The sequence below is a fragment of the Python bivittatus genome, unplaced genomic scaffold (assembly GCF_059951505.1).
Source record: "Python bivittatus isolate LINGU-HERP-01145 unplaced genomic scaffold, Pbiv_v1 ctg000690_np1212, whole genome shotgun sequence".
Lineage (NCBI taxonomy): Eukaryota > Metazoa > Chordata > Lepidosauria > Squamata > Pythonidae > Python > Python bivittatus.
In genome coordinates this window covers 21,212,708-21,240,578 of record NW_028277096.1, presented here as the reverse complement: position 1 = coordinate 21,240,578, position 27,871 = coordinate 21,212,708, and the positions used below count along the sequence as shown (strand labels likewise).

Sequence of the window (27,871 nt, the reverse complement as noted above, 5' to 3'; positions counted from 1 at the left end):
CCAGAAAGAGAATTGTGGGTTGAATGTGGCGGTTTCCCATAATGCTTCTCTTTTCTCTCCTTCCTGTTTGCAGAGTCCTCTTTGTCCAGTGAACAAAGGCGGAAAGAGCAAGAAGCACGTCAGAGTATCGTCCTCTGGGGAAAACCAGTTGTTACCTTGCAGTATTTTTTCCTGGAAACATTAATAAATGCAAAAGAATGGACCATAAAGTAAGTCCAGGAGAGAAGACAGCCTCTCCCAAAGGGTGGGCGAGGGCACAACACAGGTTTGGTGAAAGGCATAAGCTATCCCCTGTGTCTGTCCTTCCTTCTTCTGGCCCTCCAACTCCCTCCGATCATCCAATTCCAAGTTTTCTGTGCCTTGATTAGTTCAAGTGGTGGGATAAATTTTCTCCCTTTCCCATAAAACAAGGAGCACCCTGAAAAACTGGTTAAAGGAAGTGACCTTTCATACTCTATAGCAGTATTTCTCAATCTGGGCAACTTTAAGATGGGCAGACTTCGACTCCCAGAATTCCCCAGCCAGCACTGGCTGGGGAATTCTGGGAATTGAAGTCCACCCATCTTAAAGTGGTCAAGGTTGAGAAACACTGCTCTGTAGAATCGATCTGAAGGATTCCTCAGTTACCAACTGATAATGATAAAAACTTTAAAAACAGATCTGGGCAAGTTCTCTGAGGAGGTGAGAACTCTTAGTTAATCTTCATCCTAGTGGTCATTTGGTAGAACTTGAGTGATCAGAATTGGAATTCAAAAAATGGCCTTTTGCCAACTCATATCTAATCCATCACCTGTTACTAACACTTTAGTGTAGAAATGGAGGGACTTGGGGCCTTCTGAACTGAAAATACATCTGGTTGGTCATTGTTAGGTAGAAGATACTATACTGGTTGAGATAGATCTTACTTCCAATCCATAGTTGGAGCTCTTAGATCCATTATTTGATCTTATGAATGTAATTTTTTTACAATAGTGGTGTGATAGACTTTTTTTTTTTTGGCAGACTTTTCTTGCTTTAAATCAGGTTGGATTCTAGTTTTTTGATGTTCTCACTAACCTGGAGAACGTCAGATTGGGAAGAATGCTCTAGATAATTTTGTAGGTCATGTCTTTTCATCTTTTTATTAAGCAGAATTTAGGGTCTACAGAAACAGAAACTAGGGTGGTAAACTATGATACTGAAGCAGTTTAAGGCTTTTCTGACTCACTGTCTCCTGTCTACTTGAACTTGAAGCAGTATAGGATTGCACTTAGCTGTTTTTCACTGATTAGGCAATCTCTGTGGTGTTTCCTATTTGATCCAGTAACAGTTTTTAAAGATAAATGCATTCTGGACCTTGACCCCAAGCACATTAATCCTCTCATAAATCTAAAACAATATCTCCTATAAATATATAATCTGTGGTTCCTTACCTATCCTTGGTGCAGAGAATTACTATTTTCTTCATGTCTTAGTTATTCTCTTCCCCACCCTGCCTCTGACTGTTCAGCTAGGTGGGGGGATCAGATGTTTCTCCCTGTAGCATTTATAGGTGGAGCAGTTTTTATTCTTTATTGGGCAAAGATCAAGATTATGTGGAACTTGCGTTCTGACAGCTAAGAGAGGACTTTGCCCCTCACTTTGGTAAACAATTACTGACTCTTAATCCTTGTAGTCTTTGAATGAATAAGGTTTAAATGTTTGGTAGATCCAAAGAATAACGCAAAGGCAGAAGGCTTCTGAAACTGCCACACTGGATCAAGTTCAATAGTCTGCCCCCTCCTCATCGCCTCCTTTATTCTTCTGGATGTAGGATCTTCCTCTGAATACATCAATGATCCATTTGTTTGTGTAATGAAGTTCATTTATTACATAATAATACATTACATGATACATCAGTCATCATTTACACTGTCAGTCCTTGCCCTACCTCTGTGACATTGAATTCCACAGGTGAAAGTCCTTTGCACCTTATTCCTTTGTGAATGGTGACCCTGGAGCATGTGCACAGCATATGTGGCACAGGGAATGGGAAAGTAATACCCATGGACCAGATCTTGTACCTGGTCAGCTTGTAATCTGGGAGCTTGCATAATGTAGTGCTTCTCCACTAAGAAAGCTAGTTATCAGGGTTGACTCATTCTAACCTGACTTTCTCCCTAGTTTGCCCTTGTTAGCTGAAGATGGAGAAGCTGAAGTCCAGCATGGGTTGAAGGTACAAGATTGAGCAAATCTGGAGTAGAATAACATGGAAGGAGGGAAGCACTCATGAGTATGAGTATGAAGCTCAGAGTAGAGTTTGGGGTTTTGACAACGTTGTAGTCCTTTTCCAGATCTGGAATTCTAGCAGTAGTTTTTCTTCCCTTTCCTCAGATTGTGGCATCGCCGAAGGATACTGGTATCTCTTTTACTACTGCTTGCCGTTCTTACATCTACGTATTATATCGAGGGAGCACATCAACAGGTAACTGCATGTGCAAAGTTAATCCAGTGTTTTCCTGAATTTTCAAAGGGCCTACACACATTCTCTCAGTATGTTTTCTTTTTATCCAAGCTGTAATTAGCACGTTGCTATCAAGCCAGCCAAGAGATTCAAAGGTTCTCCTGAACATTTTTTATCCTCGCAGCAACCCTATAGGTGGAATTGCCCTATAAGGCCACTCTTGGAAAGTAGAGATATACTGTACCTGGATTTCCCAGGTCCTAGTCCAACATTTTAACCATTGACCCACACTACCTCTTAACTTTTAGTCAGCCACTAGTCTTCATATGCTTAGTAGGTTGCTGCTAACAAGTGCATTTTTTTAGGAAGCAAAAGCTAACTATATTTATCAGCTTTTCCTGAAGTCCAGGGAACAATCTAGCATCTGTCCTACTTACTTTGGAGACTCTTGAATTGCAATGAGGCCTCTTATTGTTTTCTTAAGCTTCTAAGTCTTATTTGGGATGAGGGGGATAAGCTTTCTCGTATCTGGCTCTAAGCTGGCAAAGAAGTAGGTTGTTCTGCAAGCAGGACTGGTATGAGAAAGGCACATCCAAGCTGAGCTTGAAGTTAAAATAATTCACCTGCCTGCCCCCCCTTTGGAAACTATAGGGACAGACATAAGTGAAGTGGCTGACCAAAACTTTGTGGATCTCTGCCAATGGGTTGCTGTTATTATTGCTACTATTTTAAAATATTCATTTGTACCCTGCTTTCCATCTAGTTGCTCAAGGTATTATACATTTTGGTCTCTCCTTGTTTTACTAGTGCCCTTAATAATAGAAGTATTGCCTGCATATTGCTTAACTATTGCAAAGATACTGAAAATCCAGTTAAAGATTAAAATTGGATATAGTGTACATACAAAAGATCATTTGTTCTTTTTCCTTATCAGCTTTTGCCTGTACTGCATGCACTATACATGAGCAATGTTTGGCCAGCTTCACGTGCCTGGAGCAAAGAAATCAAACCATTTTTCTTAGCATCTGTTTAAGGTTGACCAGTGTCTCCTGACCCTTTTCCATCTTTGCCCCATTCACAAACTGGCTTCTGCATGCAGACAGGACTGGCTGATAGCTAGAGCTCTCAGGGCTACCATTCTGTGTCCTAAACCCAAATTCTGCCCCAGCTGCATGATGGTAGGATGTGTCTCCTTCAAGCGGCCCCTTGATAACTATGATACCTGGAGGCACCCAATGAACTAATTTTTCTTATTCTTTTGTTTCCTCCTTCCTCAGTACGTGCAGTATATGGAGAAAAAGTTTTTATGGTGTGCCTACTGGGCGGGGTTAGGCATCTTGTCCTCAGTGGGACTTGGAACAGGTCTTCACACCTTTCTGCTCTACTTGGTAAGCAAGTCTTTCTGTAATAAGTCTAACTTTTTCGTGGGTTGGGATTTTTCACTGAAGTCATGCTAATTTGGGGAAATTAGGCAAAGTAAGCACATTTGCACGATCTGTCTCATTGTGGTTGGCAAGTAGATGTTGGTGTTTGGATTTAACTTTGACCAAAATAGTACTGAACTAATTACAGAAGTTAAGTGTCTAGTGATAAATGTTTAGAGTTAGGTTAGGGGTCAGGCTATACAATGTATTTCTTAAGAGGATGCTACCAGGTATCCTATGACTGGGTTTTCCTTAACCATGGCTTGTTGAATAAGCTGCAGTCAGCTGGACTCATACCTTAAGCTAAACTGTGAACAATGGGTTATAACCCACAATGGCTGGCTTCACACAGTATTATCAGCCACATTATAGCTTAGCATGATGTTTGAATCCTAGCAGCTTCTTTTCCTCCATGATACTCAAAGAACTGGACTCTTGTCTACCCACAAATATCCCCTAGGGTATCATTCATTCTCAAGCATGAACTTTCAGGTGGTCATGAAAACTATTCACAGTAGCTACCCAAATCCCCAGGTGGTATCTACCTCCACCATCCTTCATGATCACTGATTATAGCAGAGACCCTTCCACCCCACACATACCCCTATGCTAGGAGCAGCAGATCAGGTGCAGAACTTCCAAAACCCAATGGAGTTCTGGGCCCCACACTTTCAGGGCTCCAAGCAATTGGAACAGGTCAGAAAAGGACATTGAGGATAATCAGAGGAAACTCCTATGAAGAGAGATTGAAAGAGCTGGGAATGGTTCACCCTAGGAAGAGAAAACTAAAGGAGGATATGAGAGCGCTCTTCAAATAAATGAAAGGATGTCAAGAACTTGTTCTCTGTCATTCTGAAGCACTTTGCCTGGAAAGAGGGGTTTAAATTGCAGATTCCAGTGGAAGTCTAGAATAATCTTCCTAACAGTAAGAGCAGCCGCATGGTGGAACCAGTGGCCCAGAAGGTGGTGGAGGTTCCCGTTATTAGATGCAGTGGGAGGACAGGCAGCAGTCTGCAATGTTTTAATTTGGATTCCTCCCCTGAACATGGCCACAAAAGCTGCTTTCAACTCTTGGATTCTATAGGTCTTACTCCTTTCCCACCTGCCTGCCAGGTTGTGCTGCTTATTTTAATGAAATTATTTAAATTTAAATTAAAATTAAATTCTTTAAGGCCAGGTTGAAGTAAAACTAGGTCAAGCAGCAAGATTTTCTGCCATTAAAAAGTATAAAAAAACATCCTACTACAGTTTGTTCATCTTATGATGGGCTGTAAGACCAAAGAGCCCAGGAGGCCAAACAAGAGGAAGTTGGTTTGAGCCTTCCAGCTCTGATACCGAGAACCGATTCCCAGGCTGAGTCTATGCCCAGAAGCACCTGCTCCCGTGATTCTGTTCCACCTTCCTGAAATGTCGTTTTGCACCCTCGTGTTCTAGGGTAAAATAAGTCACAGTGGCTTGGTTCTTGCCATGCACTCAGCCGAAAGCATGCAGATGACTTTACAGCTTGGTGCAGGGTGGGAGCCAGACCACAGAGTTGGCTTCCTCCTTTTTCACTTCGGTTATCTGCAAAATTGTTTTTCTTCTTTGGAATTGAAAGTTGTGGTTGCTTTTGGAATATCGCCACTTGCTCCCAGAAGCGTAACAATTAAAAATAGATGAAACTTAATAGGTAACACATCATTCTTCAGTTATGCAGAATGGGCTGAAAGATAAAATAAGTATTGCTGTCAAGTCAGGTAAGCTTGCTCTTTCAGGAAAATGTATTCCTTGCCTATTAACTGCCTCCCTCGGTATTAATTTCCTTTTTTTTTTTTTTTTAGCTTTCTGTATTTTCATTTTTGCCTCTCTTGTTTTTCTTCCAACTGCTGCCCTTATGGCGATCACAGAAGTTTGGTTTGATTTGAAGTGCTTCCATGCTTTAATTCTGCATGGAAGGATGTTGCTGCGATCCACCACTGGGTGTTGTGATGTTGCTGCGACAGGACGTGGAAGGATCGTTTTACGGTTCCCCAAGATGAGTTTGAAATGCACAGCTTAGCTTTCTAACAAATCGTTGTTCTTAGTTTTGTTTTTAATGGACACTAGATGGAGCAGTTGTCTCGTTCAGGGATGGCCAGCCTCTCTTCTGAGACTTTTGGTTCAGGCACGGAGAACTGATCGCCTCTGAACTTTATTGCGCAAATGCTCTTTGGCCTTGAAAAACTTGGGCCACCTTCTGTAGGCTTATGTTCCTGTTACGAAGGCAAAGCTGCAGTTCCAGTGAAGATGCAGGTCTAACGGTTCAGAAACCAAACCGAAGCTAGAAATGAAACAAGACCGGTGGCTTTCTCACTAGAATGGTGGAAAACCCCTATCTCTGTATGGTGGTAGCTGCAATGTGGTTGAGTCAAATCTCACTTGACAGCATTTATGATCTTCACGGCCCCGCTGAAGGAAATCTTCCCAGAGCGATGGCTGCCATCTGTTTTGCTTCGCTGTGTGGCTCCCTGCCTCTTCCAAAAATTATTCAGGGGAGGGTCTACTGATATAATTTATTGGGCGAAAAAGCCTGACGGTTTTACACTTTTCCTCAAGATGGGTCTTCTGAGGGATTTTTTTCTCCCCGTTTATTTCTTTGTGATATGCAGCTGTACCCGGGTGTAGGAGATCGGTTCCATCCTTGGGTGAATGCACAGTTGATGCAACCATGGAGTTTCTTTGCAGTGCCAGCCAGCTTCAAAACCCTTCAGGCTGGCATGTTTTGGGGGTGGGAGCAAGGTCACAGAATAGGAAAAATGCCCCATAGCAAATTCACTCTGGAACGTTAAAATGTGCGTGACTGCTATGCCAGAAAAACCTTGAGGTGGTGCCAAACTGACGTTGTGTTTTCTGAAATTCTGTTACCTCAGGCTTTTGCGCTAAACAAGTGCGGAGGCACCTTCCTTTAATTGCAGAGGGAAATAGAACAACCTACCTGGGCCCTGTTTTGTCTTCTATATTAAATGAGACTATGGCTGTATGCATCCATAATTCATAAGCTACCTACTAAATAGCTCCCCCTGAGTGGGGCTGTTTGTGTTTTTAAAAATTAACTCGGGATAACCACAGTTGGGGGCACATACAAAGGGTTTTTCTCTTTTTTCTTTTGGAATAACGGGCTTAAAGCATACACCCGTTTCTTTGTGAAATTGGAATACGTAGATGCTTGTCTTTGCCTTCTGAAGACTTAAGTAATGAGCTGGAGAATTATGTAGATCAATTGAAGTAAGTTTTGGGCTCCGAGAGGTGAGGGGCCAGGGCATCCTTGGCTAAAAGAGGTATTTGCAGCTTCTAGGACAGCACGACAAAGAAAATTAAATTTCATTCAGGGGTTTGTTTAGTTCCAAATTTAATCTTAACGACTCTAATAAAATGAAATGAATCTGATTCAGATACTTATAATCAGGTTTTTTTTCTCCGTCTGTCTGTCTGTCTGTCTGTCTGTCTGACTTTATTTATTTATTTATTTATTTATTTATTTATTTAGAATTTGGACACCACCCATCTCACAAGGAAGTGACTCTGGGTGGTTTACAATAAACAACTTAGAGTTTGTACAGTATGCTGGTTGCAATTCTATATTACTGATTTCTTTTTTCTTGTAAGTGAGCTTTTCTTGGGGAGTTGCCCTAGATATATCAAGCTTTGGACTTTTCTTTCTACCAGATGTCCCATGTGGTGCTAAAGCTTACCATTTTCCTGCTTCGAAATTCAAAGTGATTTGCAGATGACCATCTTCTGTCTCTCAGTCATGATAGAGTCTGTTCCCAAAGTGCTGTCCAGATGCCAGCATGCCTGTGGACACCTCCCTTGGTGCCCCCCAGATCCCCTGCCTCCTCTTCTCTTTAGAATTTTATAGGATTAATTTGATTTCAGACAGCATTGAAGCAAAACACCATTCTCCAAGAATGACTTAGGATTCCACGTAGGCTCAGTAAGCTTCTAAGAAAATAAAAATGGGCTAAGCATTGCAGAGCCCAGTGCTTTGCTAGTAGATGTGTCCACCTGCCCCCCCCCCCAAAAAAATGAAAGATCAACTGGGGACTGATAATGAGAGCTCTAAGAGGTGAAAGAGGGTGGCAAGGAGCAATCTCACCAATTTGCTTTTTGCATTGTAGGTGGCTGGTGATTGGCCACACTCATTGGGCAGCCATTGGGGAATAAGCTATCATTTCCATGGCAGCCACTTTCTTTGAGTGCCTGTAGTATGCCATCAAAATGTTTGGGGAATTCCTGAGGTCTAGGGTTGATATGGAAATAATAACCTAGAAGGGTAGCAGACCTGCTCTCACTAGAGGACTTCCAAATTGAGTTGGGGCCAGCCATATTATAGGGATTCTCCAAGTCTAGATTTTCTGGGCCAGCTGGCAGTTGGACTAGTTAGCCTTTCAGGATTCCACAGATATTATTACCATCCATATTAGAAGAATACTACCACTTCTTCATCTCCTCCTCCTGCTCCTGCTCCTGCTCCTCCTCCTCCTCCTCCTCTTCATCATCATCATCATCATATCCCCAGCTTTTTTTCTGAACAATAGAACAATAAAAACACTACAGGTAGTCCTCGCTTACCGACCACTCATTCAGCCACCATTCAAAGTTATGACAGCACTGAAAAAGGGGACTTACGAGTCCTTGAAATTGTGGCCATTGCAGTGTCCCCACAGTCACATGATCATGATTTAGGTGCTTGGCAACTGGCATGCATTTACGATGGTCACAGCATCCTATGGTCACGTGATCACCATTTGTGACCTTCATTGACAGCTTCCAACAAGCAAAGTCAGTGGGGAAGCCAGCAAGAAGTTGGAAGTCGTGGTCACATGACATTGCACTTAACGACTGCAGGTGATTCGCTTAATGACCACAATCAGAACTGATGCCGTAAGTCAGTGTGGTCACGTGACATTTCACTTTACGACCATATCACTTAGTGGTGGAGTTGCTGGTCCCAACTGTGGTCAGTAAGTGAGGACTACCTGTATTCAGTAAAAATAATTAGATAATTCAGTTAAACTCAGAAAACAAGACGTTAAAAATCATAAGAATATAATGTTTGAAAGTCAGTTTTTATAAGAACATAGTCTAGAAGGCAATCCATCTGTCTGTCTGTCTGTCTGTCTATATCTGGTTTATGTGGCCATCCATCTCACATACACTGATTCTGGACAACTAATGCAGTAAAAACAGAAAAAGCACACTTTCTGAATCCTGCCAGGTGATGCTCTTTAATCAGCATGCCCCCTCTGCCAGATTTGATGGGGTAGGTGATTAGTGCCCTACAAATGCCTGGGTTAACAAGTAATCAGCTGTTAAAAGTGAGTAGGTAGCATACAAATATTTATAAATAAATTACTTTTTGAAAGCCAGACCAGGCAAGGGAAACTAACGCATGTCTTTCAAGAGAGAGCAACTGTGTGCTGCCCCTGAGAAGGCCCTGTTTCTGGCTACTGCCCTGCCATCCAGACAGCCCATGAAGGGGGCCTGCACAACTGAACTGAACACAGCTGGTTTGTGTTTGTTTGTTTGTTTGAAGTACCTGGGCCCTAAGTTTGGGATTTTGTAGACTTTAATGCGTCTGTAATTGGGTCTAATGGCTCCAGTCGAGAACTTGAAGGACTGGTATTACATGATTCCATTTGGTCTCCCCATTTAACTATTGGGCAATTGTGTTTTGCGTCAGCTGCAGCTTCCAAATCATCTGGCAGGGCTGTTCCATGCATTTCCTTCTTTAGCCATGTATGACTCTCTTCATATGCTATTATTATTCTATAATTGTTACAGTTCTACAGCTTGCTGTTATTATTGGGGGGCATTCTGCTTAGAACTTAAAGAGTTTTGCCTGTTGAAAGTCAGCAAATGGGTTTGCCTAGGTCTACATATCTATTGAAGCCAGGGGAAGGGGAGTTTCAGCTGCGGGGCTGCATGCAGCGCTCAATTTCACAGACTTACTATAGGCAGTCAATTCAGATTTCCAACAAGAATAATCCGTTTCGTTCCCCAGCTTCCTGGGTGGGGCTGGAAAGGGTGGGAAAGAGAAAAGGGATAAGCAGAAAGAAAGAGAAGGATTGTCATTCTTAGTTTGGGGTCTAAATTCTAATCTCTGCAATGCCATAGGCATTTGATCCTCCAACTGGTTACCCCAAAGAAAGTGTAGCTTTTAGCAGAAATCTTTAAAAAAAAAATCTTTTAAATGTTAGTTTGTATGTGCACGTTAGCCGGTTGCTTTACTGTTTGTGGACTTCCCCCTCTTTCTTTCTCAGAAATTAGATTTCCTCTTCCAGTTCTTCTGAAGAATTAAAACTGAAGACCATAAAGGATGTGCTGACTGTGGCAGGTTATGGATGAGAATACTCTGCTTAGTTTGGGGAGACGATATGCATGCGGCCCTTGTGCCTTACTCAACAGTGTATTGCAATATGTACTCCCAGCACTATGATACCTAAAATATGTCGTAAAAACAAAGAGACCAGGATGGATATGGGGGTGCAACCAACATCTCTTTCAAGGCAATGGATTCAGACTTGGCATTCTAGACTTGAAGCAGTTAATCCAAGGGACAGGAATTTAATTAGCTGTGACTAATATCAGATGCTCTGCCTAATAGTAGACTAATTAGAAGGAAGGATAAGGTAATAGCACAAGAATTCCAGCAAGCACCTTGTGTTCAAGTGAGATATCTCTATATAGGCAATTTAGGGTGGTGAAATCCTTGCCTGTTTCCTCCCTGTTTTTGTAAATGGAGAGCTAGAAGCTTGCCTCTTTTGTGAAGCAAGGGCTAGTCTGCATCTCTGATAAAACTGTCATTTCTATCAGAGGGAGATCTAACTCTCACGGTTGCAAAGCTCCTGTCTGAAACGGGCGTGGGTTGCATCTTATAAGTAAAATATTTTTTTTTTAATATTTAAAAAGTGCATTTTCAAAAGTCATAAAATGTGTGGTTATTAATCAAGCATAGCAAAAGCCCTGTTGAATTAGGTCTGTACCATATTTAATCCAGTACAGTAGCTTGTTTTCCGCAGGGGACCTGTGAGAGGCTTCCAAGCAGGACATGAATGAGGATTGCTCTTCTCCAGTAACTGGTATGGAGAGACATGGTCCATTGGTTCATAGCCTGCCAGTTTTCTTTTTGCCCTTTAAATTAAAACTGTTTAAAACTGTAAAGTGGAGTTTCATGTATTAAGTTCTACACTATTATATGGCTGAGTTTATCACTGACTGTGATGACTCATAGTATCACCTCTCACTAGTCTGCGGCTGAACTGGAGGCTGAACTGGGTTCATCTAGCTCACTGTAGCTTGCCAAGATATCTCTCAGCTCTGCTAGTCAAAATTAGCTAAAATAGCTAAGGTGGCATCTGACTCTGCTGGAATTAAATCTGATATTTCCTGCATGCTGATTATGTGTTCTTCCATTGAACTCTATCTGCCCAGCATCTCCTTTGTTTGGCGTAGTCCTCACATGCAACAAATTTTTAATGTTATTCTCCGCTGAATCTCTCGTACATCTGTCTTGCAAAAATGGCTTGTGCTAAACTGAAGTTTTTGCTCCTGGCGTTTAACCAAGGTCAAATTAGTGGCAGTAGAGAGATTGAGAGAGAGAGAAAGAATGCCCTGGGGCAAGAGAGGAGGTCCAGAGCATGATTTAAAAGTCTTGAAACTATGCCTGTTTTTCCCCCCATCTTTTGTGTGTGTGTGTGTGAGAGAGAGAGAGAGAATTGTTTTGCGACTTCCATCTGTCTCATGGGCTTCCTTCGTGATTTTTCAGCAACTTCCTTTCTTTGGTCTTTATTCTATTCATAATGAACTCAGAGCTTCCTGGAACACTTGACTGGCAAGGGAAGCTTGAAAAATCACTTCCGTTCAGTCTGTGATAGTGAGTTAGTGCCTGTCGGGTCCCTGTTCTCAGAGATGCTAATAGTCTGGCTACTTTGCCCTGTGCAGACCGGCTTCCAGAGAGACCTGCAGAATTGCCATCCACCCTGAATCAAACAAGCTCTGAACGTGCTGAAAAGATTCAATTCAATGTGCACCAATGAGGCCATGCTCAGTATTGCAATGCTTTAGCAAAAGCTGCTCTTGAAATTCTACCTTTCCAGAAATAAAATTCCTTTGAAGACTTACGGTGGGAGGCAGGAGACACCCACCCCAAGCCTTTTTGAGGACAAACAGATTGTATACAGTAGTGCTTTTAACTTTAGTGCTTTATTTCTGAACCCTGGAGATATCCAAAAATGGTTCCCTTTCTGATTCCAAACACTTATTTGGGAGGAAATGATTTCATGGGGACCTCCTGTTTTGAGTAAGAATGGAAGGATTGCAGCTGGAGAGAAAGAGAAGTGGAATAAAGACGAGGGAGTCACAGGACTAAATTTGACCAGTCCTGTTCCAGTTTGTATCTGAACTGCAGGTTCCTTTGGGTTGACTTCTGTCTTGGCCTAAATATAAAAGATGGTGTCACCAAATCTCAGGGAGTTTTTAAGAACGGCTGCATCGAGTGGAGGATGAGTCGTCCCTTGTGGTGAGGTGAGTGAGGCTATTTCCCATGAGAAAATAGCTCGTTTCACCTCACCAGACATGGAATGACACATTTCCCTATTCCCGAGACTTAAACCAAAGACTTAAACATCCTGCATTACTAAAGGAAAGCTTCACATTTCAAGAACAGGAAATCCAAGAGAGTCTTAGCATTTATATTTGTGTTGGTGGGTCTCGTGTTTTTTAAATAGCTGATAGTATTGACTTTCATCATTTTGCCTATAAAATGAAAAAGAGATTACCGGTGATTTTTTTGGAGACCAGGTGACAGATTTTTTAACCTTAGTTTGGGCTGAAGGGGATCCTAGAGAATGCTTGGATTTGAATCAATCAATGTCAGAATTGAAATGTCAGAGACTTAAACCTTTTGAGTACTTGTCAGAATGATAACATATTTCGCCTGTCCTGCTCCTAGTTCTCAGTGGGCATCCCCTTCCGAGATACTGGAAGGAAAGAAGTAGATATAAGCAAAGTCCCAAGAGCATGTACTGAGATTTTTCCTCTGGATAACTTTAGGGGCCTGACACGCTGAGCAGCTTAGTTGAAGGTGATCTTGAACCCAGACAATGCATCTGAGACTCAACTGAGTAATGCTTTTGCAGAGCAAACAATAATAATGCAGTCAAAACTTGTTCTTAATTATAGTAGGAATTCATATGAGTATTTTTCATCAGCATGAAAATTGGCCTTGACAACAGATAGGTGTGCACTTAATTGGCACCACACCTGGCCAAAGTTTTGCTGGGTTTCATTGGTTATATATTTATGAGTAATTAATACACAAGGCTGGTCTAAGACATTGTTCTGCCTCGGGCAGGGCAACATATGGCGCCATCACACGCTCCCAAGTTCAGTATGCACACTGTCTAAGGCTGGTGGAGCTGTTCTGGCAGCCAGAGCAGAAAATCTTGCCAGCCTCTGTCCTCTTCTGCGTGACCCTAATATATAGCAGTAATAAACCACAGTCAATTTGCTACCCTTTTGTGACATCAGAAATGTCCTGCTTGAAGCTATTGTCTTGCTTTGTCACCTGCTAGAGCGAGCCTGCTAACAGTGCTTTTCTCACCTATTAGTCTTTCTGTGATAATCCTTCTGCTTGTTTAATCCAAGGTGTTTTTGAAGGACATGGGCATATTTAGCTAGTTGGACTCAATTAAAGTAGCAGTGGGGAATTCTGGGAGTTGAAGTCCACGCATCTTCAAGTTGCTAAGGTTGAGAAACTCTGGGGTACTTTATTGGAAAATCTGATCGACCAGGTGGGGGACAGATCATCCTGGAGAACATCATCTATGTGGTTGCTAAGAGTTGACACTGACTTGATGGTGCATAATCAAATATTTGGCTAGAGATTTAACATTCCTCCCACAATACTCTCGAGATGAAGTATCTCATAGAAGGCTTTAATATTAACCTCCTAAAACTTTTACCGTCACATCTTTTAGAAATAACGTTAAGGCATACTCCATACATTTACGCACAGTTCATCTTCTCAACCAGCCACCCCTCTGTAAAGAGATGTTCCCATATTACCTATATTTTATTTATTTATTTATTTATTTATTTATTTATTCATCCATCCATCCATCCATCCATCCATCCATCCATCCATCCATCCATCCATCCATCCATCCGATATGAAAATTGGGCTGCAGAAATGAGGAGGACAAAATTAAAAGGAGAAAACTTTAACATTGAATGATTCCCCTTGTGTCCTTCTGATGCCTTAATGACCCCTCCACCCACCCAGGTTGCCAACAAGTCAATTCCATCCTAACCTAGTCTCCTGAGGATATTCCTTCAAATGTGTGGCTACCCAAGTTTTTGCTTCCAAGTCATCAAAGGTGTTGCTAGCGAGATTTCTAAGAGGCCCCTCCCTCTCTGCCTCCCTCCCTCACCATCACCGCATCCTATCCTGTCTTGCCAGCTCTTGCCCCTGCAGTTACAAATACACACTTGGCCACGGTGAGGAAATTAAGCTGACTGCTTATCACCAGCCCCCTTTCAGTCCCTGATCAGAGGCAGTTGGTACATGTGTGTGTAACGCTTGAACGCATAGAAACTATAAGATTGCAGGATGCACCAAATTTGACCTTCCTTTTTTTCTTTAAAAACAAAATCATGGTCTCTGTAACCATATGTGTATGAATACGTGTGCATTTCTCTTGGGTATTTGTTATATGTGATCTTCAACAGATTCTGAGGATAGCTTACATACATGAACAGTTACTTATTGTATATTACAACAACCTATTGCAAAGATGGGCTGCTTCTACAGGATTTGGACAACATCTGAAAGAGGATGACTGGGAACAAGATTTCTGCTGTCTTCAGGGGGTTCATTATCCTAGATCTATCTCTTCACCCTCTCTCAAACCAGAATCCCAGAGTCGCTGGAAGTCAAGTGACATATAAATTTAATTTATTATCATCATCATCAACACAGGATGAACAAATTGCCTCACTAACAAAATGCTGCTACAGTACGTAGCAGGATCCTGCTCTGTTTCATTTCTCGGGCAGCAATCAGCCATGTCCACTGAGCAACCTAGGCCCTTGTTTATTTGCAGATTCCCCCCCCCCACCCCCTTAAATTCTTTTTTCTTAAACGTTGAGTACACTTCTGGAAAGCTCAGCATTTTTCCTCGAGCCTGCTGATGTTTGCCTGTTGCATACAGCTTGTGGCTACTTGTGGATCTGCATTTGAAGAATTAGCTGGCTCCCTTTAGACAACTAGAAATTCTGGGAAGAATTGCATGCCAGTCCCAGACTGGAGAAGGAGAATCTGAAGGAGAGCTTTATAAAACTTCAGTATGGAAGAAGGAAGCCTCTTAATACCAGTTTTTAAAAAACATACAAAAGGGACACATTACTTTCCTTCCTGTATGAATGTGGAGTTTAACAGACTTTGGTCTTCCCTGCAAGGGTCTCTCTGCCCTTTTGGCTGCCCCGCACTCTGCTGCCCCCCCGCTGCCCCCTGCTGAGCTTCGGCATTTTCCTCCTCCTGCTGCTGGCCTGGGATCCAGGTGTAGCCCTGGGATGCCTGCAGTGAGCGAGGCAGGGTGGCAGAGCCTTGTCTGCCAAAGGGAGCTTGCCAGGCCCAGCCGAGGAGGAGGCAGTGGGGTGGCGAGCATGGTGCTCTCCGTTGCTGGGAGAGGCAGGCGAGCCAGCAGTGGCTCTCTGGGCGAAGGCGGAGGCTGTGTGGGAGGTACTGTTTGGGGTTCTCTCCAGCGCATGCTCTGCAGCTCACTTTGGAAGCTGCTGGCCATTTGTGAGGCTTTGCAGAAGGAAGGCTGAGCTGAGAGCGAGCAGAGGGCCTCTGGGTAGGTTCTGTTGGTGCTGGGCTCAGCTTCACCACTCGCTGAAACCCACAGGCCGGTTTTCCAGGAGTGCTTCCAACACAAGCTGCACATTGCACACTGTGCCTCCAGGAAGCCTGCATCTCTCCGCCTCCTCCAGTTCTGCTGCCGCCCAAACAGTGCCTCTGACACAGCCTCAGCTGCGGGGGGCAGCAAGGGTACGTGGTGGAGTGCAGGGCACCCAAAAGGGCAGAAATGTGGGTGAGGGAGTTGAAGCACTCCTGTGGTCATAAGTGTGGGTGGGCTGCCAAGTGCCTGAATTTTGATCACATGACCGTGGGGCGCTGCAATGGCTGTAACTTCGGGGACTGGTCATAAGTCCCTTTTCTCATTCGTAACTTTGAATGGTCACTGAATGAATGGTCATAAAGACTACCTAAAGCTACTTCAAGAATAACAAGCTGTGTTTTGGGATGATAGCATGCTCACAGCTTTCCATCTCCTCTCAACCTGGGGCACAAGGTTTCCTTAAAATCAGAGATAAACTATGGCTTAGCAATGACAAATCACATTACGGCTTTGTGCCACGAGTGTAGGAGGCACTTTGTTCAGCATTCTGGGGAAACTATGATTAATTGAAGAGGACATCTATGCCCCAGCCAAGTGCACAAGACAAGGAAGCAGGGAGCACATCTCCGTCTCTCCTGTGTCCCAGCTGGGGGACAGACTTGCTTGAAATAGCATGGCCTTACAGCTTTATTTGGAGAAGCATTTCCCCTGAACTCACAGACCCCATTTTTTTCTTCTTTCCAGTTCAGTGACATGCAAGAGTAATCAATAACTGTAGTTCCCCATTTTATCCAGTTGGGAAAATATGGCTACCAATTTTGGAGCAAGCTGGGAACATATACTAATTTCAGCCTTCTACAGTATTTGAACAGAAAGTAGCTACTCTTAGTGGTTTATAAAAGGGAAGACTGTCCACTTGGTAGCCAGGAACATTTTGGCTCCTTCTTCCTAGCAAGGACATAATACGGGCTTCATAAGAGACGGCTCGCAAAAAAAATGGGTGAGGTTAATGGTTCAGGCTTCTGCCAAGCCACAATATATAGTCCAGTTTGACTCGGGAAGAGCTTGGTCAGTAAGTGGGAAGACTACGGACATTGGGTTCCTTGCCTGTCCAAATCTGAATGCTTCTTTTTATAAATGCTCCTTCAACATTCTTTTTTTCCCCTCCTGCAATGTGGCTTTGGTGGATTCCAGAACACCAGACTTCCCCCCCCCCCATTATAGAAGTGCTTATATTTTAGGGGGATGCTGATGAGGATGATACCAGTCTTCGGGTACCTTGACAGATGGCTGTTCTCTGGAATGCCAAGTTAGATTTCTTCTTTTTGCCATTTTTTTTCCCAGCTGGAGTTCTTGAGTTCTTGAGTTCTTGCCTGTGGAACAATTTCTCAGTAGAAAAGAGTGCTTTGGCTGGCCACTGAAATGATTAAAATTGGCCATCAAATTTATAAACTACTTTGACAGTTTCTCTAATTGTTACTAAACTTCTGTTTACTTCTTTGTTTGTATTGAATGGATTAAGAGATGCATTTTTGCCAAGGTGTATTTTCAAACGCCCCACTAGGTGGCAGCACCACGCCAACCTTAACAGATCTTGAAAAGCTAGGTAAGATTGAACTTGGTTAGGACTTGAATGGGAGACCACCAGGTAATTCCAGTGCAGTAGGGTAGACTTGATTGATTATATGCCATCAAGTTGGTGTTGACTCTTAGCGAACACAGATTTTGACAATCTGCCCCCAACCTGGTCCTTCAGGTCTTCCAACAATGCACCCATCACCACTGTAACTGAGTCTGTACACCTTGCTACTGGTCGTCCTCCTTCCTTCCATGTTTCCCAGCGTTATGGACTTTTCTGAAGAGCTAAGTCTTCGCATAATGTGTCTGAAGTATGATAATTATAGGGTAGACTAGAAAATTGAGAAAACATCTCAGAAGAAGGCTATGGCAAACCACTTCTATTTTGTTGCCAAAAAAGCAACACAGATAGGCCCATGGAGTCAACAGGAGTCAAGCTTGGCTCAAAGGAGATTTTACCTGTTATTTTCAAATAATTCAGAGGGTCATGCATCTACTACAACTGCCTGCAGTGGCTCTGATGATTGGGAATCGTTATTTAACAAAGATTCTGAAGCAGTTTATAGAGTCCGCTCTCATACTGATTGACTAATTATGGGCTATCGAGTCAGTGTCAGTTCTTAGCAACCATAAAGGTAAGCCTTTTCCAGGATGATCTGTCCCAAACCTGACCCTTCAGGTCTCCCAAAGATGCACCCATTGCCATTGTAATCAAGTCCATCTACCTTATTGTCGGTTGTCCTCTTCTCTTTCCTTCCAGTTTTCCCAGCACCATGGAATTTTCAAGGGAGTTGGGTCTCCCGATAACATGTCCAAAATATGGTAATTTGAGCTGGCCCTTTGTACCTTGCGTGAGAACTCTGGTTGGATTTGTTTGATGATCCCTTTGTTTCTTTTCTTGGCTATCCCTGGCGTTATAGCGAAAGAACTGACAAAAAGCTTGGGCATCTCACAGAGAGAACTCTGAGTTCTATCAACGCCTCACTGCAGTGGTTCCAGAAAATCAAAGACGTACACATAGATGATGATGAAATTATGGTCTCATTCAATGTCACAGCTCTCTTTACGTCCATAAACCCAGAACTAGCAAAAGAATCCATGTCAGCAGTACTACACAATACACCCGACTTAACCAAATACACCCAGATCGAAATACCCAGAATCATGGACCTCATCAGCCTCTGCGTCACCACCTATTTTCAGTTTGATGGACAAATACACCAACAAATCAGAGGCACACCCATGGGATCACCACTGACAGGACTCAGAGCAGGGGCTGTAATGCAACGCCTAGAAGCTATAGCACTTCCCCACATACAACCTAAAGTATGGGTCCAGTATGTAGATGACACCCTTGCTATAATAAAAAAGGAACAGCTAGAGAAGACACATGAAACTACCAACATCTTCAAAGGAATAAAATTCACTAGACAGGAAGAAAACCACAAGATGCTACCCTTCCTGTATATCCTCATCAGCAGAGGAAACAACAGCAAATTAGAAACCCAAGTCTATCGGAAGACAACCCACACTAATCAAGTGCTCCATTACCAAAGTAACAACCCAACCTCCCACAAGAGGAGCTGCGTAAGAACATTATTCAAACAAGCACAAACACACTGCAGCAACCCAGAACAGCAGAAAAAGGAAACACACCACCTATACAACATCTTCCAACAAAATGGATATCCATGCAACTTTATCAAAAAGTGCCTGGCCACTCAACCTACTACAACACAACCAACACAAGCTATGGAAAGGATAACACTGCCATGCATCAGAAACGTCTCAGAAACTACCAACAGACTATTACAACCACATGGCATCTCCGTAGCACACAAACCAACTCAAGCCCTCCAAAACATCTTAAGCAAACCAAAAGACCCAGTAGCACAAGAAGAAAAAACAGGGGTCATCTACAACACACAGTGCAAGGACTGTAACAAACACTACATAGGACAGACAGGCAGAAGGCTAGCAGAGCCCATCCATGAACACCAACTAGCAGTTAGAAGACACAATGAAAACTCCTTAATCTCACAACACGTGGACAGACTTAACCATAGTTTCAACTGGGAAACTGTCAGCAACTTAGACCAAGCTAAATCCAGAAACGGGAGGGAATTCCTGGAAGCTTGATACTCAGACAAGGCAGCCATCTACAGGCACATAGAGATAAACAAATCTACACACCATTCAAAGGAGACAATAAAAAGGAAACAAAAGATCAGAACATCTCCTCACCAGCAATCATCACCCAGATAAGCAGAGATTAACACCAAGATTATCACCAGACATACAATCAGCAGAAAACAACACCCTAATCAAGGAACTACCAGAGGGAAAAAATAAAACAAAACCCACACCTCCACCAACACTGGCAGGGCAGGCCACTGTATATAAACAGAGAGCAAACCCCACTCTATTCTAGCACTGAAGATGTTACCTAGCCGGGTAACGAAACGTTTGCAAGAAAACAGCCAAGCTCAGAGAACCCCAAGGACTCCACAGTTCAACCCTGAGCTACAGAGATTCTCTTCTATTGGTATCCCTGGTATTCTCAGGAGTCTTCTCCAACACAGAAGTTCAAAAGCATTAATTCTCTTTCTGTCTGGCTTCTTCAAAGTCCAGCTTTCACTCTCATAGAGTGTCACAGGGAATATCATTGCTTGCACAATTCTGATCTGTGTAACTATAGGTACTTCGCAGCAACTGAATATCTTTCCCAAGGCCATCATGTCTACTCATGAGACCAGGTTATCTGCGGGACTGCTTGTCCCTGAGGGTATCTGCCCATCCCATCAGATAGGTAGGCACACTCCAGGTCCCTTCCCTTAAACACTGTCACCTTGTGGGTCCTCAGAAGTGTGCCTTTTCCATTGTAGCCCCTGTCCTATGGAACACCCTCTGCCTTGAGATCTGACAGGCCCACACTCTTGGAATCTTCTGGACAGCGCTCAAGACCCGACTTTTCTCCCAGGCGCTGGGATAGGGTGAGGTCACAGTGGGAGGAGGACATGATGGGTTGCATCAGGGATGTGTGGTTGCGGTGCCAGGTTTTCCTGTTTTTTCCTATTCTTGGTTTTTTGTTTTGTTTTGTTTTTGTTTTAGCTGTATATGTTGGTTTTATTTTTGGGTTGTAAGCCGCCCAGAGTTTGGTTTTAAGATGGGCAACTATAGAAATGTTTTAATTACATACATGCATACGTGCTGTACCAAGTGCCAGTCTGTGGCATATTTCTTGACTGTTGTTTCCTTTGCTGTTGATAGTTGATCCTAAAAGGCAGAAGCTGTCCATCCCTGCCCTTCAAAGTATCATCTGTCTTGTTCTTTTTATCAGGGACTGTTTTTAATAGTTTGTGAGGATATGCAGACTGATATACCTTGACATACAAAAAACCCAAACTTCACATATAGAGAAACGGGATTGGAATTGGCGGCTCCTGATCAGGAAAGAGATTTTGGGGTGATGGTGGACAGTGCAATGAAGATGTCAACCAGCAGGTAGCTGCTGTAAATACACAAATTCCATGCTTAGAATAACTTGAAAGAGAATTGAAAATAAAACAGCTCTTCAATAATGCCATTTCAGTTTAGCTTGCTTTTGCATAGTTTTTCAGATGTATACACCATCTTCCTACTTTTGTAAGAGCTCGCAATAGCTAAGAACAGTGTTTCTCAACTGTGACAATTTAAAGTTGTGTGGACTTCAACTCCCAGAATTCCATGCTGGCTGGGGAATTCTGGGGGTTGACGCCCAGACATCTTAGAGCTGCCAGGTTGAGAAATACTGGGTTAGAACATCAACATTATTATTATTATAGTTGGTCACACAGTCAGCCAGATGTTTAGACTGGATTTGGTATTTTTATCCCCCTATCGAGTCCTTCCCAAGGACCTGGGATAGGCAGATGTTTTTTGATGATGATGATGATGATGATGATGATGATGATGATTTGTTATTGTTATTGTTATTATTATAATAAAAATTTATACGCCACCCAACTCCCAGTGACTTGCTTAAAATACATAATTTTTATCTGTGATTAGATCACACTTGGGGTACTTTGTACAGTTCTGACCATCACACTTGAAAAGGACACTATAGAGCTGAAAAAACCACTAAAAATGAAGAAACACCAAAATAATGGAGTGAGAGGCAGAGGGGCTCACCCATAAGGACAGTCTCTGAAGTCTGGGGCTTTTTAGCTTGGTGCAAAGAGGAATAAGGGAATCCTGATAGGGGCATTTAAAATTATGGATGGTAGGGAGACATGTGAATTGATTTTTTTCTCTCTCAAAATGTTAGAACTGGGGGTCATCCACTGAAGAGGAGATTCAGAATCGATAAGAACTTTTTGACACAGTGCAGTTGTCTGCTGTCAGAAGGGGTGATAGCCATGGATTGAGGTGATTTTAAATTCACAGAGGATCAGGGTGCTCAATGGCTGCTTGCTCCTTTCAGGATCACAGGCAGCATCCCATGGAGTAGCCGTGGGAAAGGGCCATTGCTCTCCTGTCCATATTTGTCCTTCAGAGTATTGTGTTTAGCTGTTATGAGTCACCTAGAGCTCTGTTGAGAAGAGGCGGGATATCAATATTTAAATTATAATGAGTCACTGAGATCTTAATTCTTTCACCCTTGCTGCACTTTAGATCAGAATCTCCTTGAACCTTGCGCAACCTCTCCCCTTTCCTCTTTCAAAATTCAGATGAAATCCCTCCTCTTTCACTTTTTTCACTACTAATTTCACCAGGAAGTTGATTTTAAAACTTGACATAGCTGCACTTGCTAGATCTATAACTGGTTTACCAAAGATTACTGTAGTTCTTCCTTCATCTGAGTTTAGGTTGTAAGTTCCTCAGGGCAGAAAGCTGTCCTCTGCTTAGGTTAATCTGTAATCAGCCATTTATGTGAGTGAGCAAGACTGCATTAAAGAGATATCATATTGCCAAATGATCAGTACTTTTTAATAGGGGCTACTATGTTCTAGGCACCAGTCCCTCCTAAACTGGGTGTCTTCAGGTGTGTGCACTTCAGCTGCCAGAATTTTCCAGCCAGTCTGGCAGTTGTTAATAATTCTGGGATTTGAAATCCACAAATCTGCAGATTTACCAGGGTGGGAAGGCTAACATAGTAACTGAGCTCAGGAATCCAGTTTGGCATGCCCTGTATGGCAAGAGTGGCTCTACTGTTAGGCAAGTTGAGCCAGCCTTATTTTTGGTAGCTTCTTGTAGAATCCCATAACATCTTCACCTCCACAGTTGTTAGGAAGGAGTGACATGGTTTAGCAGTTATGCAGCCCAAGCATCTGGAGCAGCGTTTCTCAACCTTAGCAACTTTAAGAAGCCTGGACTTCAACTCCCAGAATTCCCCAGCCAGCATGCTGGCTGGGGAATTCTGGGAGTTGAAGTCCAGACCTTTTAAAGTTGCCAAGGTTGAGAAACACTGATCTGGAGGAATCTAGCCACCGGCCCTGATATCCCGCTTGGTGGCCTTTCCTGCTCCAGGAAAAGTTGGAAAAAGGAAAATCAGTTGGGCTGGAGAAGAAGATGGAATGTTGCTGCATCAAAGATTGGTGCTTGGGAGGGTGGGACATGAGGTGGTAATGATGGTGCCCCCCCCCCCGAAATTCAAATGTCTCCCACCCTACTGATACTTCAAAGGGCCATAAAGACCTGGCTCTTCACCCAGGCCTTTGGAGAGGACAATTGATGCTCCTTTCTGCTCCCCTCTGGGTTTATTTTCTTTGCCAACGTTGTTCTTTTGTCTTGTGCTGTGTTTGTGTTTTTTGTACTGTACTTTGTTTTTAAATGTTTTAACCTTTGTAAATTGCTCAGAGTCATTGGGAGCCAGATGGCATATAAATTTAATAAGTTGTTGTTCCTCTTCCTCTTCTGATTTAGCTTACCTAGTGCCTGCCCAAAATTGTAGACTTCTGTGTTAATACATGGCAGTTGAATAGCTAAAGACTTGACTTGAATTTGGGAAATCAAAGTTCCAATCCCTTCTCATCATTGAGTTTAGTATGAATTAATTTATACATACATACATACATACATACATACATACATACATACATACATACATGCAATATATAAGCTGCTCAACTCCCAATGAGTCTGGGCAGTCTACAATTTAAAAATGCACACACCCACATACACAGTGTGGAGAAAGACATAACCAGATCTGTTTCATAGAGCAGAAAGTTAGGAAGGGAGGAAACAAGGACCAAGGGGCTTTCAGTTTGAATTATTTGGACTGGTGAGTACTGGGTTTCAATGGGTATTCAGCCATGAAATATATTAGGTTGACTTTCAACCAGACACATTATGAATTCTAAACTGTTTGTTGGATTCTCACAGCAAAAGCAAAGTAAATATAGAATGAAATAAAACCAGAGCTTCATGCCTATCCAGCCTTCTTGTGGTTCCTACTGTTTGATCAACAGCTGCCACTTGTCTCCCTATCAAGCCATTTGGCAACCTATTTTTGAAACGGTGGAGTCTTGGAAATCCAGAAATTGCATGGCGTAGGAGTCTGCTGTTCAGGGGGCAAAATTACTTGGAATTGGACTTCCCAGATTTCACATTTAAGCTGACAGTAGTACAGATAGTCTGTCAACTTCCTGGTTTTGGTTCAGTTTACATGGATAGCTGGTATATGGGCTTGTCTTTGATAATTCTATGGGTCTGTCATAGAAGTTTCTGATAGGATTCGTTTTGGATTTTCTCCATCTCATGTGGGGATCAAATCTGGCCAGGTTCCTATAAGGCACTGAACATAGAAAGGCTCCAGGTTCCATCCACTGTAAATCTGGATGCAAAAGTAGAAATTTCACACAATGTGGAACTAAAAGGACCAATCTCATGTGGAGGCTTGAGGGAAGTGACTGAGTGATGGAGGAGCTGATCTCCATCAGAAGATCTTCACCCAATCTGTGCCCACCCAGCTGGAGACAATCAGGTAGCAGGGCAGGTCATTGGAAGAACCTCTCCTCCACCCTGGAACATGGCTGCAAGTCAAAGTCTAGAATATTCAGTTAGAGGAACAAATGATTTGTTCCAGCCTTGCCCCAGAAGCTGTTATGACCTCATGGGTGACTCTTGGACAGGCATTTGGGAATCATCATCCCAGGATTAAATTGCACAAATGATAATAAAGTTCTCATGTAAGGTAGGGAGAGAAGGTTGAGTCACCAGCCATGCTTTCTCATTAGTTTTGTTTGCTTTTATTTCATTTTACTCCTCCTCCTTTATCTCCCAAGCCTTTCTTTAGGAAGGAAGGTAGTTTTGGCAAATTGCCGTGGCCTCCCCCAGCTCCCACCCCCCCACCCCGCAGTGCTGCCAGTACAGCCTCTGAGTCATGGGGGAGGGGGGGAGGAACAACGCTCTGAAAAATAGTTCTCCAGAGACGTTAACCGAATTCTGCCTTGTAATTAATGGAAGGAGCTGAAATGTGTTCTGTTCTGTGGCTGGACTCCAGTGAATTGTTTTGGAGTATTATGGGAATTGAAGTCCAACACGGAGGGCACCCTAGGTTAGGGCATGGGGTTATATGAGGAGCTTTCTGTTGGAAGCCGAGCTGTTTGTTTATTACTAATTAAATGGATTCCCACCGTTTGTTGAATTCTGCCCCCCTGCCCTCCTTCCCTTTCCCTTCTGCAGGGCCCACATATAGCATCTGTGACGCTGGCTGCTTACGAATGCAACTCTGTGAATTTCCCCGAACCACCCTATCCTGACCAGATTATCTGCCCGAACAAAGAGGGAGTCGAAGGATCAATTTCGTTATGGACCATCATGTCCAAAGTCAGGCTGGAAGCCTGCATGTGGGTAAGACCAGAATGAATCATTTCAAATGCCTTTGCTTATATAATTGGCTTAAATTGGGACAGCTGCTGGGTCAGCCTGCTCATCAAAATTGCTAATCCCCGAGGGTTGAAAATTCACCTAGCCCATAGATAAACTGGGCTGAGAGGTCTTTAGATTAAATGGCTGTTGAATTTCAGCAGCTACCCTGTAGGTCTTTGGAACTAGGGAGACCGAGTAAGAACCATACCCTTTGGAAGGGGACGGAGAGGTCATGCCCAACATTTTAACTCTGGAAAATTCTGAATGGGATATTATGCAGGCACTGAATCTCTGTGTGTGAATTTGTTTATTATTTATTTATTTGAATTTCTTAGCCGCCCAACTCCAATTTGCCTCAACCAATCAGAAAATCACAGAATCACTAAGAAATCACAGTCATCCAGGCCTTAGTCACCTCCCATCTGGATTACTGCAATGTGCTCTACATGGGGCTGCCCTTGAAGACAATCCAGAAGCTGCAACTGGTCCAGAACGCAGCGGCATGTGCAGTTTTGGGTGCCCCACGGTTCACCTGAGTAACACCACTGTTGCGTGAACTGCACTGGCTTCTAGGTGCTTTCCAGGTGCAATTCAAGGTGCTGGTTATCACCTTTAAAGCCCTACATGGCACAGGGCCAGGTTACTTGCGGGGCTGTCTCTCCCTGAGGGTATCTGCCCATCTTACTAGGTTAGATAGGGTGGGCGTGCTCCAGGTCCCCTCCCTTAAATGTTGCCACCTGATGGGACCTTGGAGGCATGCCTTCTCGGTGACTGCCCTCTGAGGCGTAGCCTTCCACCTGAGATCTGAGGGATCCCTACCCTTCTAGCCTTCCAGAAGCCCGTGAAGACCTGGCTCTTCTCCCAAGTATTGGGCTAGGATGGGGGTTGAGCTGGGAGCCAGGGAGGGAGCAGGGTACTTTTACTTTCAACCATGTGTTTATGGATTGTTGTAAGTTGCCAGGAGTCATTATATGAGACAGGTGGCCATATAAGTCCTGTAAATAAATAAATGAAATAAATTCTCACCCAATAGATTTCACTATAATCATCACTCTACTGAGCTCCATATAGGGAGCAACTGACAAATAAAATAGTAACTATACTCGGTAGAGCAGATTTTGGTTTTGTTGTTTGTTCCCACTGTGAGTTTTTGGCCACAGAATAAATACTGTGGGATGAACCTGTTCTTTTCAGAAAGTACTTAAACCTGTTTAGATAAGGCTGTGAAGTTTAGCAAATGAATGTAGTGCCTGCTCTCAGTTTGACAGATCATCCAAACACACTTTAATGCAGTGTTTCTCAATTTTGGCAATTTTAAGACGTGTGGACTTCAACTCCCAGAATTCTGGTTGGGGAATTCTGGAAGTTGAAGTCCACACGTCTTCAAGTTGCCAAGATTGAGAAACACTTCCACTCCCAGTGAATAGCCATGGTAGCAGTGGAGGTCGATGGAAGACAGCATGGGCCGTGGAGGGCTGCCATTTTAATTTCCCACAATGCCTCCCAGCAACACTACATTGGGCCTTGTTTTAAAATAAAATGAATGCCATCTGTGACCACCTGATATGGCTCATAGTACCCATTCCAGGAACCACAAAGAAGTAAATGCCAGGCTCGTGGACTGCTTGATTCCATTTGCAGGTAACTTGCAGATTGATCGGATAAAATTTCTTAAAACACTTTGCATCCATTTTACACCCCTTGCGCTGAGGCCATGCTGATGTCATGCTCGCATTGTGCATGGTTTAAAATGTATTTATTTTTGTGCTCTTAACAGAGAGCCACCACAGATGTTACCGTTGGCTCCCGCTTAACGGCTGTCAAGAGAAGGAAGGGGGCTGCCAAAGTAGGCGTAGCAATTGGAAAACGTTTTTCCAGGCTCCCTTTTCTTGTGAGCGTCCTCCACGGGGCCAGCCGAGTAGAGAGGATTCTTCCAAGAAAAATAATAATCAAAAGGCTACAAAATGTTTCGGCTGCTACTGAAGAAGTGTCGTATGACTTGTGTTTCCCGTGGGGAATTTCTTGTTATCTGATGTCACAACTTGTTTTCGCTTGGCCTTGTTTACATGACATTAAAACCCTGCTTGCTTGTTTCCTGTCAGCTAAAGATGCTGGCAAGTGAACCTCTTGATGTTTTCCCCCCTTTGTCCTAATTAGAGTTGGAACTGGAGAAGCCGGCAAGGCGTGCGTATTCACACCGATCCACAACGCACATGCTCGTGCACAGTGTTGTGGTTCTTGTTTCTGTCCAGTGCTTGTTCACAGTGGGACCATGTTGCCAGGAACAGGTTGCTAATTCATTAAGACTTTGGTTATTTAATAGGTAGATTTTCCATCGGTTCCTACATATACACGAGCATCAGCTGGAATAGATTTGGAAGGGACTGCCTGGGACATCTTGTCCAACCCACTGCAAAGTGCAAGAAAACCAATTAAAGCACCTTTGAGAGGAGCCTCTTCTTAAAAACCCCTGGAGAAGCCACAGGACATTAGCTGGCTTTCCCACTGTTGGATAGATGCTACCCTCAGGAAATTTTTCCTTATATTTAAACAAAATCCAGTAGGTTGCATCTACACCCATTTATAGTTCCTAGTTTTTGTGGCCTCAACCCGCTTTCAGCTCTTCTTTTGTGCTTGAAAGTCAGGGGTGGGTAGCCTCTGACTGTCCAGAT

General features: G+C 43.2%; 1 protein-coding gene across 3 annotated transcripts in view; it reads left to right on the top strand.

Annotated features, from left to right (window-relative positions):
• Positions 1 to 27,871, top strand: part of VMP1 (vacuole membrane protein 1) — a 116,172-nt gene that overhangs the window by 23,856 nt on the left and 64,445 nt on the right. For all 3 annotated transcript variants that reach the window (XM_088152514.1, XM_088152513.1, XM_088152515.1), the window contains 4 exons: positions 74 to 209; positions 2,353 to 2,443; positions 3,700 to 3,810; positions 25,014 to 25,181. In XM_088152514.1, coding sequence (XP_088008640.1) covers positions 74 to 209; positions 2,353 to 2,443; positions 3,700 to 3,810; positions 25,014 to 25,181 — 506 coding nt within the window. The remainder of the gene's footprint in view (positions 1 to 73; positions 210 to 2,352; positions 2,444 to 3,699; positions 3,811 to 25,013; positions 25,182 to 27,871) is intronic.